Source organism: Medicago sativa, chromosome 5 (assembly GCF_051527215.1).
Source record: "Medicago sativa cultivar Bolivia chromosome 5, Bolivia_mono, whole genome shotgun sequence".
In the NCBI taxonomy this organism is placed as follows: Eukaryota; Viridiplantae; Streptophyta; class Magnoliopsida; order Fabales; family Fabaceae; genus Medicago; species Medicago sativa.
In genome coordinates, this window is record NC_140753.1 from 58,216,625 (window position 1) to 58,231,438 (window position 14,814).

Sequence of the window (14,814 nt, forward strand, 5' to 3'; positions counted from 1 at the left end):
ATTGGCTAAACACATTGATTGTCCTATCTAAAAACACGAAAAACAAAGAAATTCATGGACGTAATTTTAATTAAACAATTATTCCAAACGATTTCTTAAAATTTTAAAGAATTAGAGAGTTATTATTTCAGATAGCATCAACAATAAGTGCAGAAACAAATTTCAGTAATAAACTATGTTATCAATATAATTATTTTTTTATATAATTATCGCAATTTTACACGATTTGTACGAATGTACGACTTTTACGAGTTAGAATTGAAATTAAATGATCGAAAATAATTTATCTATTTTTTACCGTAATTGCAAAGACTACGCTTTTGAAGCTATTTTTCTTGAGAAGTAGCATTTTCCTTTGAAGTATTCATTTACTAGTTACCATCACTTATTTGCAGTTGAAGTGAACTGCCTCAATTGCACACAATCCGCACCGTCCAAATAATTTAAACACACATAAACAATAAACAAAAAATCGCTTAAAAATTCTCAACCGTCAGATCGAAACTGCAGTTCAATCATGTTAAGTTAAGTATCAAACAATGTCATGTTATCTCCATCACCATCATCTCTTCCTTCTATCTTCTTCATTTTCGTTAAACCCTATAAACACCAACTTCAACACTTTACTCTACTCTCTTCAAACGTCGTCGTTTCACTATGAACCCTTCCACGCTTAACTCTTCTTACACACACCCCTCCATTTTACTACCCTCACCCCCTTTACGCACTCAACGACGACGTTTTCGTGTCTCACTCCCTCGATGTTCCTCCGACGCTAATCCCCCTCCTTCTCCATCACAACCGCAACGACCGCCGAAGGAACTTGTCGGTCTCGAAATCCTAGTTGATAAACTCCCTCTGCCGGCGAGACTTGCAACCTCCGCCGTCATCGTTGCCGGCGCGGTTGCAGCTGGATACGGTCTCGGTTCGAGATTCGGAGGAAGTAGAAATGCTGCGATTGGAGGTGCTGTGGCTGTTGGTGTTGCCGGTGGTGCTGCTGCTTATGCTTTGAATGCTACTGCACCGCAAGTTGCGGCGGTTAATTTGAGGAATTATGTTGCTGAGTTTGATGATGCTTCGAAATTGAAGAAGGAAGATATTGAAGTTATTGCTAATAAGTTAGTTTCAATTGCATAATCAAATTTTGTTTTAATTTTTAAGAAGATTTTAATGATTTTTTCTATGTTAGAAAAAGGTTAATTAATTGATTTTGAATTGGTTGATTTGTGAATTTTTTTCAGGTATGGTGTGAGCAAGCAAGATGAGGCATTTAAAGCTGAGATTTGTGATATATATTCTGAGTGAGTTACAAATTAGTTTAGCTATTTAGATTTAAATATGATTTTAGTCTCTGCAATTATGTTATTTTTTGGTTTTAGTCCATGAAAGTTCCTTTATTTAGATTAAGTTCTTGGAAATTCTAAAAACGATTGATTTTAGTCCCCGACGTCATAAGTGGTGCAATAACGCGACATGAGGATTTAATAGCAACCATTTTTGAATTTGTAGGGTCGGAATCCAAAGAAAAAACTTTACCTGGACTAAACTTAATTTAGCATAGGTGATAAGGAGTATGATGATTTGGTAGTTTAATTTCTAGATTGAGTGATTGATTTGTATCTGAACTTGTCTTAGGTTTGTATTTTCTGTGATTCCGCCTGGTGGGGAGGAGCTTAAAGGCGATGAGGTTGATAGGATTGTCAACTTCAAAAATTCTTTAGGTCTTGATGACCCAGATGCTGCTGGTGTACATATGGAGGTAATTTTTGTAGTTTTGCATATAATGCAAATTTGAGGGTATTTATTTTGAGGAGAGAAAGTAGTTTGTGTCTCAGTCTTACTGGTTTGTTCCTTGTTGACCATCACTCCCAGATTGGCAGGAAACTTTTCAGGCAACGGCTTGAAGTTGGGGACCGTGAGGCGGATGTTGAGCAGCGTCGGGTATGCTTATTGTATTTGTTGCCTACTTGCATTATCGAGCCAAATATGGCAATTACTTTTGGGCTTTATAAAAATGGTAAATACTTGGAACTTGACCATTGAGAGATTCTCCAGTGCAGGCATTCCAAAAGTTGATATATGTGTCAAATATTGTATTTGGGGATGCATCATCTTTCCTTCTACCTTGGAAGCGTGTTTTCAAGGTCACTGAATCCCAGGTAATTTTTGCTTGCTTCTCAATCGTTATGCTTGTCCTGTGGAATGTGAATTGTATTTGTGATATGCAAGTTTAGGAGCATAGTAGAATAATTGTGTTTAGGTGTATTTTCCTGAAATGGAAGAATTGATTTTCTGCACGAGTTGCACTTTGCCATGTTTATTACTATTAACAGTGGTATTCTGATATGAGATGGATGTGGTCTCATTTCTTAATAATTTGAACATTATCATTTCATTCATTATTAGTATTTTTTATTATTTTTCATTTGACTAGTTGACAATATTCCATTTACCAGGTTGAAGTAGCTATACGTGATAATGCTCAACGACTATATGCTTCCAAGCTGAAATCCGTTGGCAGAGGTGATTGTTTGATCAGTAATACTTGGACTTTATTTAGTTTTAATGCAGTAAATGCAGTCAACATATCTCATGCTTAGTCTTCATGTCAGGTTGTAGTAATTTTAAATTTTATTACCTGTTAATTCCTTAATTGGAAGAGTTTGGTGCATTTTTAACATTATAATAATTTAAGTGAAAAAAAGCTTGTAATTTATACTCATAATAAATTTTTAGTACAATTATCTCGTTACAAAAAATTTAAGAGTTTGGACCGTTTTCATCTGATGCTGAAGTTTGTTTTATAGTCATCTTGAACTACTGTTGTTTATATATAATCAAATTCATTTTTAAGCAAATTTTAGTTGTTAATAAGGCTTGCTTCCTTAAGTCTAATGAATAGTTTCTTTCCAGATTTTGATCTAGAAAAGCTTGTTACACTTAGAGAAACACAACGTTTATGTCGTCTTTCTGATGAGGTACATCTTCCTTTTTTTTTTTTCTTTTATAATTTTCTACTTCTTCTCTGGGGTAACCCCTTTCTCTTGTTGTCAAATAATTCTTGGGTGTAGAGTATAATAAATTTTATTAATTGAAAAGGAATTTTGGCTTTGTAGCTTGCGGTGAACTTGTTTAGAGAGCATGTAAGGAAATTGGTTGAGGAAAATATTTCGGTGGCACTTGGAATACTTAAATCTCGCACAAGAGCAGTGTAAGCCTCAGTTTTTCTTCAAATATTCTTTACTTTTAAGTGATCAGGTCATTGTGGATTTTCATTAGCGATTGAGCTTTGCCTAGCATGTTAATGCTGCAAAAGACGGATCCATGTTAAATAAATAAATATTGAATTCAGATATGATCTTTCTTGCCATCTGTTTTCCCATTGTTAGTGTTCATCTTTGAAGCATGCATGCAAGGCATATACTTATACATAGCACCCATGTGTGCATATACATACAAATATATTGAGTGTATTCTCAACCATCCATGTATGATCAAGATTATCTAATCGCACATACATGATATACATCCTAATCCAACCTTACACGTATGGGGGCATTGGATGTTAGGGGTAGCATACCCATTGTAAATGAATGGTTTTGGAGACCTTTCTTTGACATTTTTTGTATAGCTTTGCTATATTTTAAGTTAACTTTGTGGAAATTTGTTTAGAAACAACAATGCAAGTTTTATTAGGAGTTGTGTACTTCAAGTGTTAAGCTATTGTTGAATGTCACCCAAGTTTCGAAGAGATGACTCAACTGTGTCTACCTCGCGCCTAAGTTCATATTTTTTTATTTGGACACCCAGTGAGAAGTTTTTGGCATGTATTGCATGTTGTAGTCATAAACATGTCCATGTTTCATAGCTGTTCATTACTTAACTTTTGCAAATGTGGATTTTTCCTTTGCTAATCAACTATGTTTTTCAGTCCTGGAGTGAGCCAGGTTGTTGAGGAGCTTGACAAGGTATTGGCATTTAATGACTTACTCATCTCATTTAAGAATCATTCGGACATAGATCGCCTTGCCCGTGGTGTTGGTCCAGTTTCTTTAGTGGGTAAATTTCCTGACTGAGTATCTGTTTGTTTTTATTTACTTTATGGATCTTTTCTTGTTTTATATTTTGAATTCTTGAAGTTAAATTAAATTTATTTTTGGTGTAGGAGGTGAGTATGACGTTGACAGAAAGATGGAAGATTTGAAACTCCTTTATAGGGCATATGTTTCAGATGCTCTGTCTAGTGGGCGCATGGAAGATAACAAGGTAAGTGGAGATAACATTCAAATATAAAAATTGAATTGCTAACATGTTTATCTTTTTTTACCCAATATTTTTTTAAATGTTGAAAATGAGCACGTGTTTGACCTCCTCCGTCGGACGATCATTTTGCTCTTCAGCCAGGCAATATCTTCAGCTGTTTGTTCTGAGGGGGGTCTTTTTGTAGGCAGACTTTTTGAAAATCTGAATTTGGGAAACATATTTCTGTGCTTGGTATAAATGTTCTGTTTTTTTTCCTCAGTAAATTCCCTTGAAAGTCAAAAACTCCGTCTAAACAATATCCAACATTTTCTATGAATATTTAAGTAATATCAAACACATTTTACACATTCCTAGGAATTGTGATTCTTTATAGTGAAAAAGATAGGGGATACCAAACTCCCTGTTAATGTTGTGGTAAAAATTACATTTGAAGCAGATTTTATCTTCAGTACAGCGCAGTTCGTTTAATTGAATGTATTTATAGTAAGGCTGGTTGTACTGAAATTTTCAGAATGAAATTCTGTTTCATTTCCACTCTCAAATTACCTGATTTTGAAATTCTCTAAAATTCATTACTCTCTGTTTGGTAAAAATAGCGGATAGCTTATAAGCTAGCTGATAGCTTTTAGCTGATAAGCTAGCTGATAGCTTTTAGCTGATAGCTTATAGCTGATAAGCTAATTAAAGTGTTTGGTAAAAATAGCGGTTGAACTAGCTGATAAATGTAAAATTACATAAAAGGACATTATTAATTCATATAACATTTATTCCATTTCAGTTTTTATACTTTACAAAAAAATTCAAGTATAAAGTTTCTTTAAAAAAATAAAGTATAAAATTTGATGTTAAAATGAAAATTGTTACTACAAGAAAAACTGGAAACGCAATATAGATAATATACATAAGAACGTAATATTCCATTTCAGTTATTTTAATGAAAATTTGATGTTAAAATGAAGACGTAATATACATAAGAACTGGAAACGCAGGGAAAAAAATATAGAGGCAAAGCATTGAAACGTAATAAATGTGTTTTAATATATAAAGGGTAAAGTTGGGTTTTAATTAAAATAACAAGGGTAATAATGGAAGAAAAAACAAAAAGCTATAAGCTATAAGCTCAAACGCTACTTGGAGTAGCTTCTGAAAAATAGCTTATAAGCTCGTTGAAATTCGTGAAATAAGCTATAAGCTCATTGTAAAAAAAGTTACCAAACAGAGCTTTTTTTGTCAAATGAGCTTATAAGCTATAAGCTCTTTTGGTGGCCTTACCAAACAGACCCTAAGAATATGTATTACCAATAACATGAAAATTTGATAAAATTTGAAATTAACTGTTGTTGATATCAAATATGAAACTTCATCTGTGTGAATGCTTATTTTTATGATGTACATTTTTTAATAGCTTTATTATTCATTTCAGATTGCTGCACTAAATCAGTTAAAAAATGTATTTGGGCTGGGTAAGCGTGAAGCAGAAGCTATTTTACTTGATGTTACAACAAAGGTTTATCGGAAACGACTTGGACAGACTGTTTCAAGTGGCGAGTTAGAAATGGCAGATAGCAAAGCAGCATTCCTTCAAAATTTGTGTGACGAGCTGCATTTTGATCCACAGAAGGCCAGTGAACTTCATGCAGGTATGACATGAAATGTTAATCGTTAGTTTGAATTTTATCTTTTGTAAGGCCTGGATTATAGATTACTTTATGTTCTTTAAGTTTATACGAGTATTTTTTTAGTCAGACTAGCTTATAAGCTATAAGCTAGCTTCTTGGCCTTGCCAAACAGACCGGTAGACCAAAAAAACAACTCAATACAAATGTTGGAAGAATAACTATATGTTTCTTTTATTCGCACTGGAAAGAAGAATAGACTGTTATTAGCGGGAAAAGAAAAGATTTTAGTCCCAAGAAAATTATTTAGAATGAAAGGTGATGATGAGAGAGTTATTGTAGCAATTAATTATTTCTTTTATTGCTTTTAGTGTCCTACAAACTGCTCATCTATAAATGTTGCACAGTTAAAAGAATACAAAGACAAAAACCGACAATTGCTGCACATTTATTTAATAAATAAATTGTAATTTACACAATTAAGCCCATTAAATTAAGGAGATTATGAAACTAATCAAGGTTAATTATGGAATAATGGTGGTTATTAAGTTTCTTATGTTTATAGTAGATTTGTATGTATAATTCTTAATCATAAGGTTGCAAACTTGTAATAGTAATATTCAATTGTGTATCTGTATTCTTGGTTGTTCTGATAGTTAGCTTCTTATATAATGCGTTATTACTATCATTATTATGTTTACTATTTATAACACAATCTAACAACAGTTTCATGTTTTAAGAAATTTATCGTCAAAAGCTTCAGCAATGTGTTGCTGATGGGGAGCTCAATGATGAGGATGTCGCTGCTTTGTTGAAGCTGCGTGTAATGCTCTGTGTACCTCAACAGACTGTTGAAGCAGCTCATGCAGATATCTGTGGTAGTTTGTTTGAAAAGGTGATAGCTTTTGTTTTCTTCCGTAACGAATTTGTCATTCATTCATAGTGCCAAATTTCATATTTCCTTTTATGCAGAAATACAATTTATGCGTGTATCATAATGAACTGAGATTATGACTATTATTTGTGGTGTTGTCCATAGTGGTTGTCAACATGACATGTTGATAGGGACTTGAGTATTTTGGGGTGTCCAAGTCCCTCATCGAGTTGTATGCGATGCTTGGAGTATTTAAGTGGCTTGATTCTTCCTCCTTATAGTTAGCTTTTAAGGGTGGTTCCCCAAGTGCTTAGATAATTATCACATTTCACATGTATAGCGGTTGTTTGTAGGCTTGTAGGGGTTTTCTTCAGGGCGTTGTTGTTGTCACCTTTTATTATGTCTTGGTTTCGGGAGCTTCTTCCTTCTCTTTGCCATACACTTCTACTTTCTATTTTGATATTGGTAATTTGGTACAATGAGAAGTTATGGCAAAGAGAAGGAAGAAGCTCCGGAAAGTTATCTCCGCCATTTTTATTTTTAACCTAGGATGCCTACTTTTTAATTGTGTCTGCTCATGATATAATTTGTCATGAATTTATGGAATGTGAAACTCAAAACTGAAACTAGATATGGTTTTTGAAAATTTCAGAACATGTAACCAGAAACCACCCCGAACAGGGCCTTAAATTGTGTGTTTCGACTCTGTAGACCTGTATCTACTTCTACTTACTATCAAACCTGTTCATTAGTTAGATTATCATATGCTTAAATCCAAGCTGTAAAGGAAGTTTAGTAGACTTTGTTGATGACGTTGATATGTGGATAAACAGGGTTATTCTTTTTCATTTTATTTATCATAAAGTATGTTTCAATCTCTGCCAGACATTGGAAGTTTTTACTTATTACTAATTCATGTTTATTCTTTATAGATTGTCAAGGATGCAATTGGTGCAGGGGTTGATGGATATGATGAGGAAGTAAAGAAATCAGTAAGAAAAGCAGCACATGGCTTGCGACTTACCAGGGAGACTGCTATGTCTATTGCAAGCAAGGCGGTGAGTGATTTGTCAGGAAATTTGATGCTTATATATGATGATTCAAATAAGATTAAATTTCACTATGTTGCTTTCATGACATCATTACAGGTGAGGAAGATGTTTATTACTTACATAAAACGTGCACGATCAGCCAAAAGTAATGCAGAATCTGCAAAAGAATTGAAGAAGTTGATAGCTTTCAACACCCTGGTTGTAAATGAGTTGGTGGCAGACATCAAAGGAGAGTCTGCCGATGTTAAAACTGAAGAACCAGCGAAAGAGGAAATTATTGAAATTGAGGAAATTGATGAAGAATGGGAATCACTTCAGACGCTCAAGAAAATAAGACCTGACAAAGAACTTATAGAAAAGATGGGAAAGCTTGGTCAGACCGAAATTACTCTTAAAGATGATCTTCCAGAAAGGGACAGGACTGATGTTTACAAGACATTCTTGACTTACTGTCTAACTGGTGATGTGACTAGGATTCCGTTTGGTGCTCAGATTACAAAAAAGAAAGATGATTCAGAGTATGTATTTCTAAATCAGCTTGGTGGGATCCTGGGAATGACTGGCAAAGAAATAATGGATGTTCATAGGGGTCTTGCTGAGCAAGCTTTCAGGCAACAAGCTGAGGTACTTTTAGCCGATGGACAGTTGACGAAGGCCAGGGTGGAGCAGCTTGGTAAGCTGCAGACAGAAATAGGGTTATCGCAAGAATATGCTCAGAAAATAATAAAGAATATAACCACTACAAAAATGGCAGCTGCCATTGAAACAGCTGTAACTCAAGGGAGGCTCAATATGAAGCAAATTAGGGAACTTAAGGAATCCAATGTTGATTTAGACAGCATGGTATCTGTGAGCTTGAGAGAAACCATCTTCAAAAAAACTGTTGGTGATATTTTCTCATCAGGTACTGGTGAGTTTGATGAGGAAGAAGTTTATGAAAAAATCCCATCAGATCTCAACATCAATAAAGAGAAAGCAAGAGGTGTTGTTCGTGAGCTTGCACAAAGTAGACTATCCAACTCTCTCATTCAGGCCGTGGCACTACTAAGACAGAGAAATCACAAGGGAGTGGTAAGCAATTTTCTAAGCTTCATGTTCTCTTACTCAAATAGCTTTTTTAGATTTGTGAAAGGCAAAGTTTGATTGCTTATTGTCTTCTTTGCAGGTTTCTTCCCTCAACAACTTGCTGGCTTGTGATAAAGCAGTACCTTCACAGACTCTTTCGTGGGACGTGTCAGAGGAACTTGCTGATCTATACACCATATACTTGAAGAGTGATCCAAGTCCAGAAAAATCGTCTCGTCTGCAGTATCTGTTGGGCATAAATGACTCCACTGCAGCTGCACTTCGGGAATCCAGAGATAGATTAGATATTACTGCAGAGGAAGAGAAGTTTGTATTCTAGTCATGTAATGAAATGTTTGGCCGTAGAGGCATATTGGAGAGGCCAGAGCCCTCACAATTCTGTATTTTTTTGTTTCTTTCCATTTTGTTTTGACGGTGAATAGAAGAATATTGTGATAGATTGTTGTAGAGATGAATGTTGAAATCTTAGATAATCTGTACTGTAACAATTAAAATAACTAATCATGCTATTTTGTATGAATGACAGCAAGTTGTTACTTATACCGTTTTTTCATTGAACGAACAAATATTCTTCGATGTGACTGTGCTATCAAATGTTTGAAGGAGAACAACAACGTGGACCTGCCCTAAAGGTACCTTCCATTCCACCTTCTATAACTGTAATGCCTATATCATTTCCTGGTGCTAACGGTAATTAACAAACAGAAGGCAGGGGATCCGGCACGGAATAGGATTCCCTGTAGGCATGGCAATGGGGCGGGGTGGGGACGGGTTTTACCTTCTCCGTCCCCATACCCGATTCTCAAATACTTATCCGTTACCCTACCCATACCCAACGGGGACGAGAAATTGAATCCCATCCCCGTCCCCGACGAGTTCGGGTATCCCCACCCCGTCCCCGCATTGAATAATTTATTTTAATAAAAAATAGAAGTTTTTTTGCATCCCCAAGAGCAACGTTGTAATATATTATCCAACAATACAATCACTTTAACATTGTTAGATGGAATGATTTAGTTGATCCTTTAAATATCAATGATAGTTTTTATTAATATCACAATTATCAAACAAAATAACATGACATATCAACCAACATAAAGTAATTTTTTACATTTGGGACGGGTTTGGGTATGGGTTTGGGGTGGGTACCTATATACCCGTTACCCGTCCCATACCCGTGTTTTGAAATCGGGGAAAACCCATTCCCATACCCAAACCCAGTCAAAACGGGGAAAACCCGTCAAATTGGGTTTGGTTCGGGTGGGTAACCGCGGGTCTGGGTTTTGTTGCCATGCCTTTCCCTGTTGTTATAGCAGGGTGCTGTAATCAATGATAGTTGTCCGATCATAATTGGACAACCGAGATTGTTTTAACTAAAAACACAATTTTCAATCTCAAATGTTCGATTTGAGATGAACGACTGAGATCGAAAACAACGTGTTATTGTTACAACAACAAAACTTGGTCCAGGAGACAAGCATATCGAGCTTTTCATGCATCTTGTATAAGGAGGATCCAAGTTTCAGGTAAAAACAATTTACTTTTAGATACTATATACATTACATATTATTAATATATAAGGAGTATCCAACTTTTATTTATAAAAACATAAATAATACATTTTTAATTTTTTTTTTGAATATTATATAAATCATACACCATTAGTTCTTCTTATTTTTTATGTATTAAATATGACTATTTGTGTCATACATGTTAACACCAAGAACATCATCAACTATATGCACTACACAACAAGCATACCTCTTATTCTTCATGTATTGAATATGATTTTAAGAGTCATGCATGATATGTGAGAATGAATATTATATATGTTAGAAATACAAAGTGAAAGTAAATTCCATCAGCTATTATACTTATATATTATAAATCTATTATCTATCAAATAACTGATTTTTTATTTTTATTTTTATTCTTTTATTTTAAATAATCACATGCAATTTTATAACATTTCATTATCTTATGGTGAAATTATAAATTTCATTAGTTACCACTTTGAACTTGGACGATGAACATCATCGACATTAATTATTTGTTTGGTATCTCATTTGTATTTATCTATTAGTTTTTATTTTCTCTTTTGATTTCTTTCTTCTTTTTGCAAACATACCTAAAAATTAAAATACTCACATGAACCTTGCTACTATGGGTGTTCATATCTAAAACAATTCAAATTAAAATTGCAAACTAATATAAAAAGATTAAAAACTTCACAAAATCGAATATTATTAGATTATTTGGATGTCCTTTTTTTTTTTTTTTGTGGCTGGGGTTTGAACCCTGTATCTTTCATATATCATGCATTGTCACTACCAACTGAGTTAAACTCACGAAGATATTTGGATGTCCTTTTTATGAAAACTGCACGGATCAAATTTCAGATTCCCTTTTCAAAATCAAACCGCATACTTATATTTTAGTGTTTTTTTTATTAGTATGATATATTGCATAAATATATTATATGTTTACTTTTATTTTTTTTAAATAATACTTATTAGTTTCACCTAAAAAATAATAATACTTATTAGTTTAATTTAATCTCTTTTTACTATTATGTATTTTTCAAACATAAATAGAATATTGTAATTCCATAATATATTTTTTACAATTCTAATTTGGATATCCAAAAATAAATTCAAATTAAGCCACATTTAATTTGATCGAACTATTTTGAGTAAACCAAATCGAATTGAACTCAATGTTGTTGAATATTTGGATTAGACCATTTTTTGCATTAAAATCTATACAAGCCGCATCACAAACACCCGTACTTGCTAGTATGTACTACTACGAAATTCAATATCAATCTAACTATAAATACATACTATCGAAAAAATATTATTAAAAAAAAATAGCGCTCTCTTAAATATGGGGCCTTTGATAGTCGTGTTGGAACAAAATGTGTTTAACAATGAACCTCAAAGAGTTTTGATGATAACAAGGTATTAAAAATTGTAAATTGGACTAGCTAATATTTGTTCAAGTGTACAGGACCACAGTTAAAAAGTTACATCATTAATTGATTCTGAATGAGCAAATAAAGAGCAAATGAAAATGAAGCTTAGACGATTCTGAAGGCAATACGCTCCTGAAAGTGGAAAGCGCTCCTGAAGTCAAGCTGCTCCTGAAGATAGTAAACGAGCTCCTGAAGAAATAGTGCTCCTGAAGACAAGAGGTCCAGAAGCCACATTATCAGAAGCTGCATCATCAGAAGCTGCACCATCAGAAGCTGCTTCATCAGAAGCTGCATCATCAGAAGCTGCCTCATCAGAAGTCATTTCACCAGAAGCTGAAGATCAACTGGATTTGCAGAAGATTCAAGATTGAAGAATCTACATTGCAAAAGCTGTCTATTGGATTCGAAAACACAGCAGAAAATTAGTGGAACATTGCAACGGTCATTTCAAAGGTGTTTTTAAGGCATGTGCTTGCAATTTGGACGAAAGCGTTGACATTGTACTATTGTACGAACTGTACAACCACCTTCTCCACTACTCTGTTTTGTGTCCACGCTACAAGACAAGAAAACAGCACCAGAATACGGCTTCACCTGCATAGATGTTCCTTTGGATAAGGAATGGATTTCAAATTTGTTCTTCATAGGACAACAACCAAATCAGGCAAAATATCATTGGTGAAAGATCAAGCTTCAACAACGACTCTTTGGTGTGCTGGCAATTTCACAACGTCTCTTTCACACCTCTATATAAAGGAGTGAAGACTTAGAGTTCTGGTAATGCAAGAACGCTGAACGAAAGACTCACAACATTTTTACAAGTGCCAAACCTCTGCTGAAATTGTTCTGCATTCACTTAGAATTCCTGTGTCTCAAAGTCATATCTTAGAAATTCTTAAGTCCATTGAGTCTGTATCTGATTTATATTGTGAGCACCTCTGATTGTATATCAAGTGTTCAACCTTAAACAATTTTCTGTGTAATTTTGTTTAGTTAGGAAGTCTCTTGCAATTGTGCTTGAGCAGGAAGTCTCTTGATTGTGTTCTTGAGCAAAGGAAATCTCTAGCTTGTGTGCTTGAGCAAAGGAAGTCTCTTGCTTGTGTGCTTGAGCAATTGTAATCAGATATTACTCTTAGTGAAATCTCCTTGGAAGTGCAAGGGGGACTGGACTACTTCCGGATTGTGGAAGGAACCAGTATAATTGCTTTGTGTCGTTCTTCTTCTCTCTCTCTGTTTTATTCCGCTGCATTTAGATTCTGACCATCACTTCAGAAGCTGTTTCACTTAGCTTCTGATCAGTGTGTTCAGTTTTTAGGAGAAACGAAGAATTCTTCAAAACACAATTCAACCCCCCTTCTTGTGTTTTTCTCACCTTCAATTGGTATCAGAGCCTTGGTCTGTTGTGTAACACTTAACCGTGCAACAGTCAAAGATCTGAGAAAAACATGTCTATTCCTCCTCCTACTGGTTCTGGTGATACTAGCTATAAAAATGTCTCACATGATTATAGTGATAGTAAGAAATCCAGTGTTGGAAAGATTCCAAAATTCAATTGAGATGCTGAAGAATTCTCTTGGTGGAAGACCAACTTTTACAGCTACATCATGAGCCTAGATGAAGAATTATGGGATATTCTGGAAGATGGTGTTGGTGATTTAGTCCTTGATGAAGAAGGAGCTGCTGTGGATAGAAAGAAACATACTCCAGAACTGAGGAAACTTTACAAGAAACATCATATTATCAGAGGAGCCCTTGTCACTGCCATACCCAAAGCAGAATACATGAAGATGAGTGACAAATCCACTGCTAAAGCTATGTTTGCTTCTCTCTGTTCAAATTATGAAGGGAGCAAGAAGGTCAAAGAAGCAAAGGCTCTCCTGCTTGTACATCAGTATGAGTTATTCAAGATGAAGGATGATGAAACTATTGAGGAGATGTACTCAAGGTTTCAAACCTTAGTTTCTGGGCTACAGATTCTAAAGAAGAGCTATGTTGCTTCTGATCATGTAAGCAAGATACTCAGAAGCTTACCTGCCAGATGGAGACCAAAGGTGACTGCCATTGAGGAAGCTAAAGATTTAAACACTTTAAGTGTCGAAGATCTTGTTAGTTCTCTCAAAGTTCATGAGTTAAGTCTTAATGAACATGAGTCTACTAAGAAGAGTAAATCAATAGCTCTTCCATCCAAAGGCAAGTCATCAAAAGCTCTCAAAGTGGTTGAATCTGAAGAGGAAGAACAGTCAAGTTCAGATTCTGAACCAGATGCTGCTGAAATGGCCATGCTCTCAAACAGACTTCAATATCTGGCCAAGAAGAACAGAAAGTTTCTCTCCAGAAGGGGTAACTCCAGAAGCTCAAAGAAAGAAGATCAGAAGGGATGCTTCAACTGTAAGAAGCCGGGACACTTCATTGCTGAATGCCCTGATCTTCAAAGAGAAAAGTCAAAGGACAAGTCAAAGAGGTCTACATTCAAACCAAGCAAATTCAAGAAGCAGATTAAGCAGAGTTTAATGGCAACCTGGGATGATTTGGGTAGTGAATCTGGATCTGATACAGAGGAAGCTGATGAAGATGCAAAGGTAGCTGTTGGGTTGGTAGCAACAGCAACTTCAGAAGCTGGATCAGATTCAGACTCAGAAGATGAAAACGAGGTATATTCCAAAATTCCCAGAGATGGACTTGTTGAGTCACTTAAAGAACTTCTTACACATTTTGAAGTAAGAACCAATGAGTTGAAGGATTTAAAAGAAAAATATGCTGATTTGGTACAACAGCAAAAATCAACTCTATTGGATCTGAAACCTTCTGAACAAGGACTTAGGGGCTTTGACTTCATGTGTAAAACATATGAAGATCAGCTCAGGTTCTTATGTCAGAAGCTACAAGAAAAGTGTAATGAAAAACCTTTAAGTAACCATGAAATTGCTCTTGAAGATTTTATTATATCTG

At 34.9% G+C, this 14,814-nt stretch overlaps 1 protein-coding gene across 1 annotated transcript; it reads left to right on the plus strand.

The window, feature by feature from the left end:
- Positions 1 to 554: 554 nt before the first annotated feature.
- On the plus strand, positions 555 to 9,431 carry TIC110 (translocon at the inner envelope membrane of chloroplasts 110). The gene is made up of 15 exons (XM_085708638.1): positions 555 to 1,118; positions 1,242 to 1,301; positions 1,636 to 1,759; positions 1,873 to 1,941; positions 2,061 to 2,159; positions 2,457 to 2,523; positions 2,914 to 2,978; positions 3,117 to 3,211; positions 3,932 to 4,059; positions 4,166 to 4,266; positions 5,687 to 5,903; positions 6,620 to 6,774; positions 7,686 to 7,811; positions 7,902 to 8,876; positions 8,971 to 9,431. Exons 1-15 carry the CDS (start codon positions 658 to 660, stop codon positions 9,208 to 9,210), a joined length of 2,982 nt encoding a protein of 993 aa, XP_085564764.1. The 5' UTR covers positions 555 to 657; the 3' UTR covers positions 9,211 to 9,431.
- Positions 9,432 to 14,814: the final 5,383 nt, after the last annotated feature.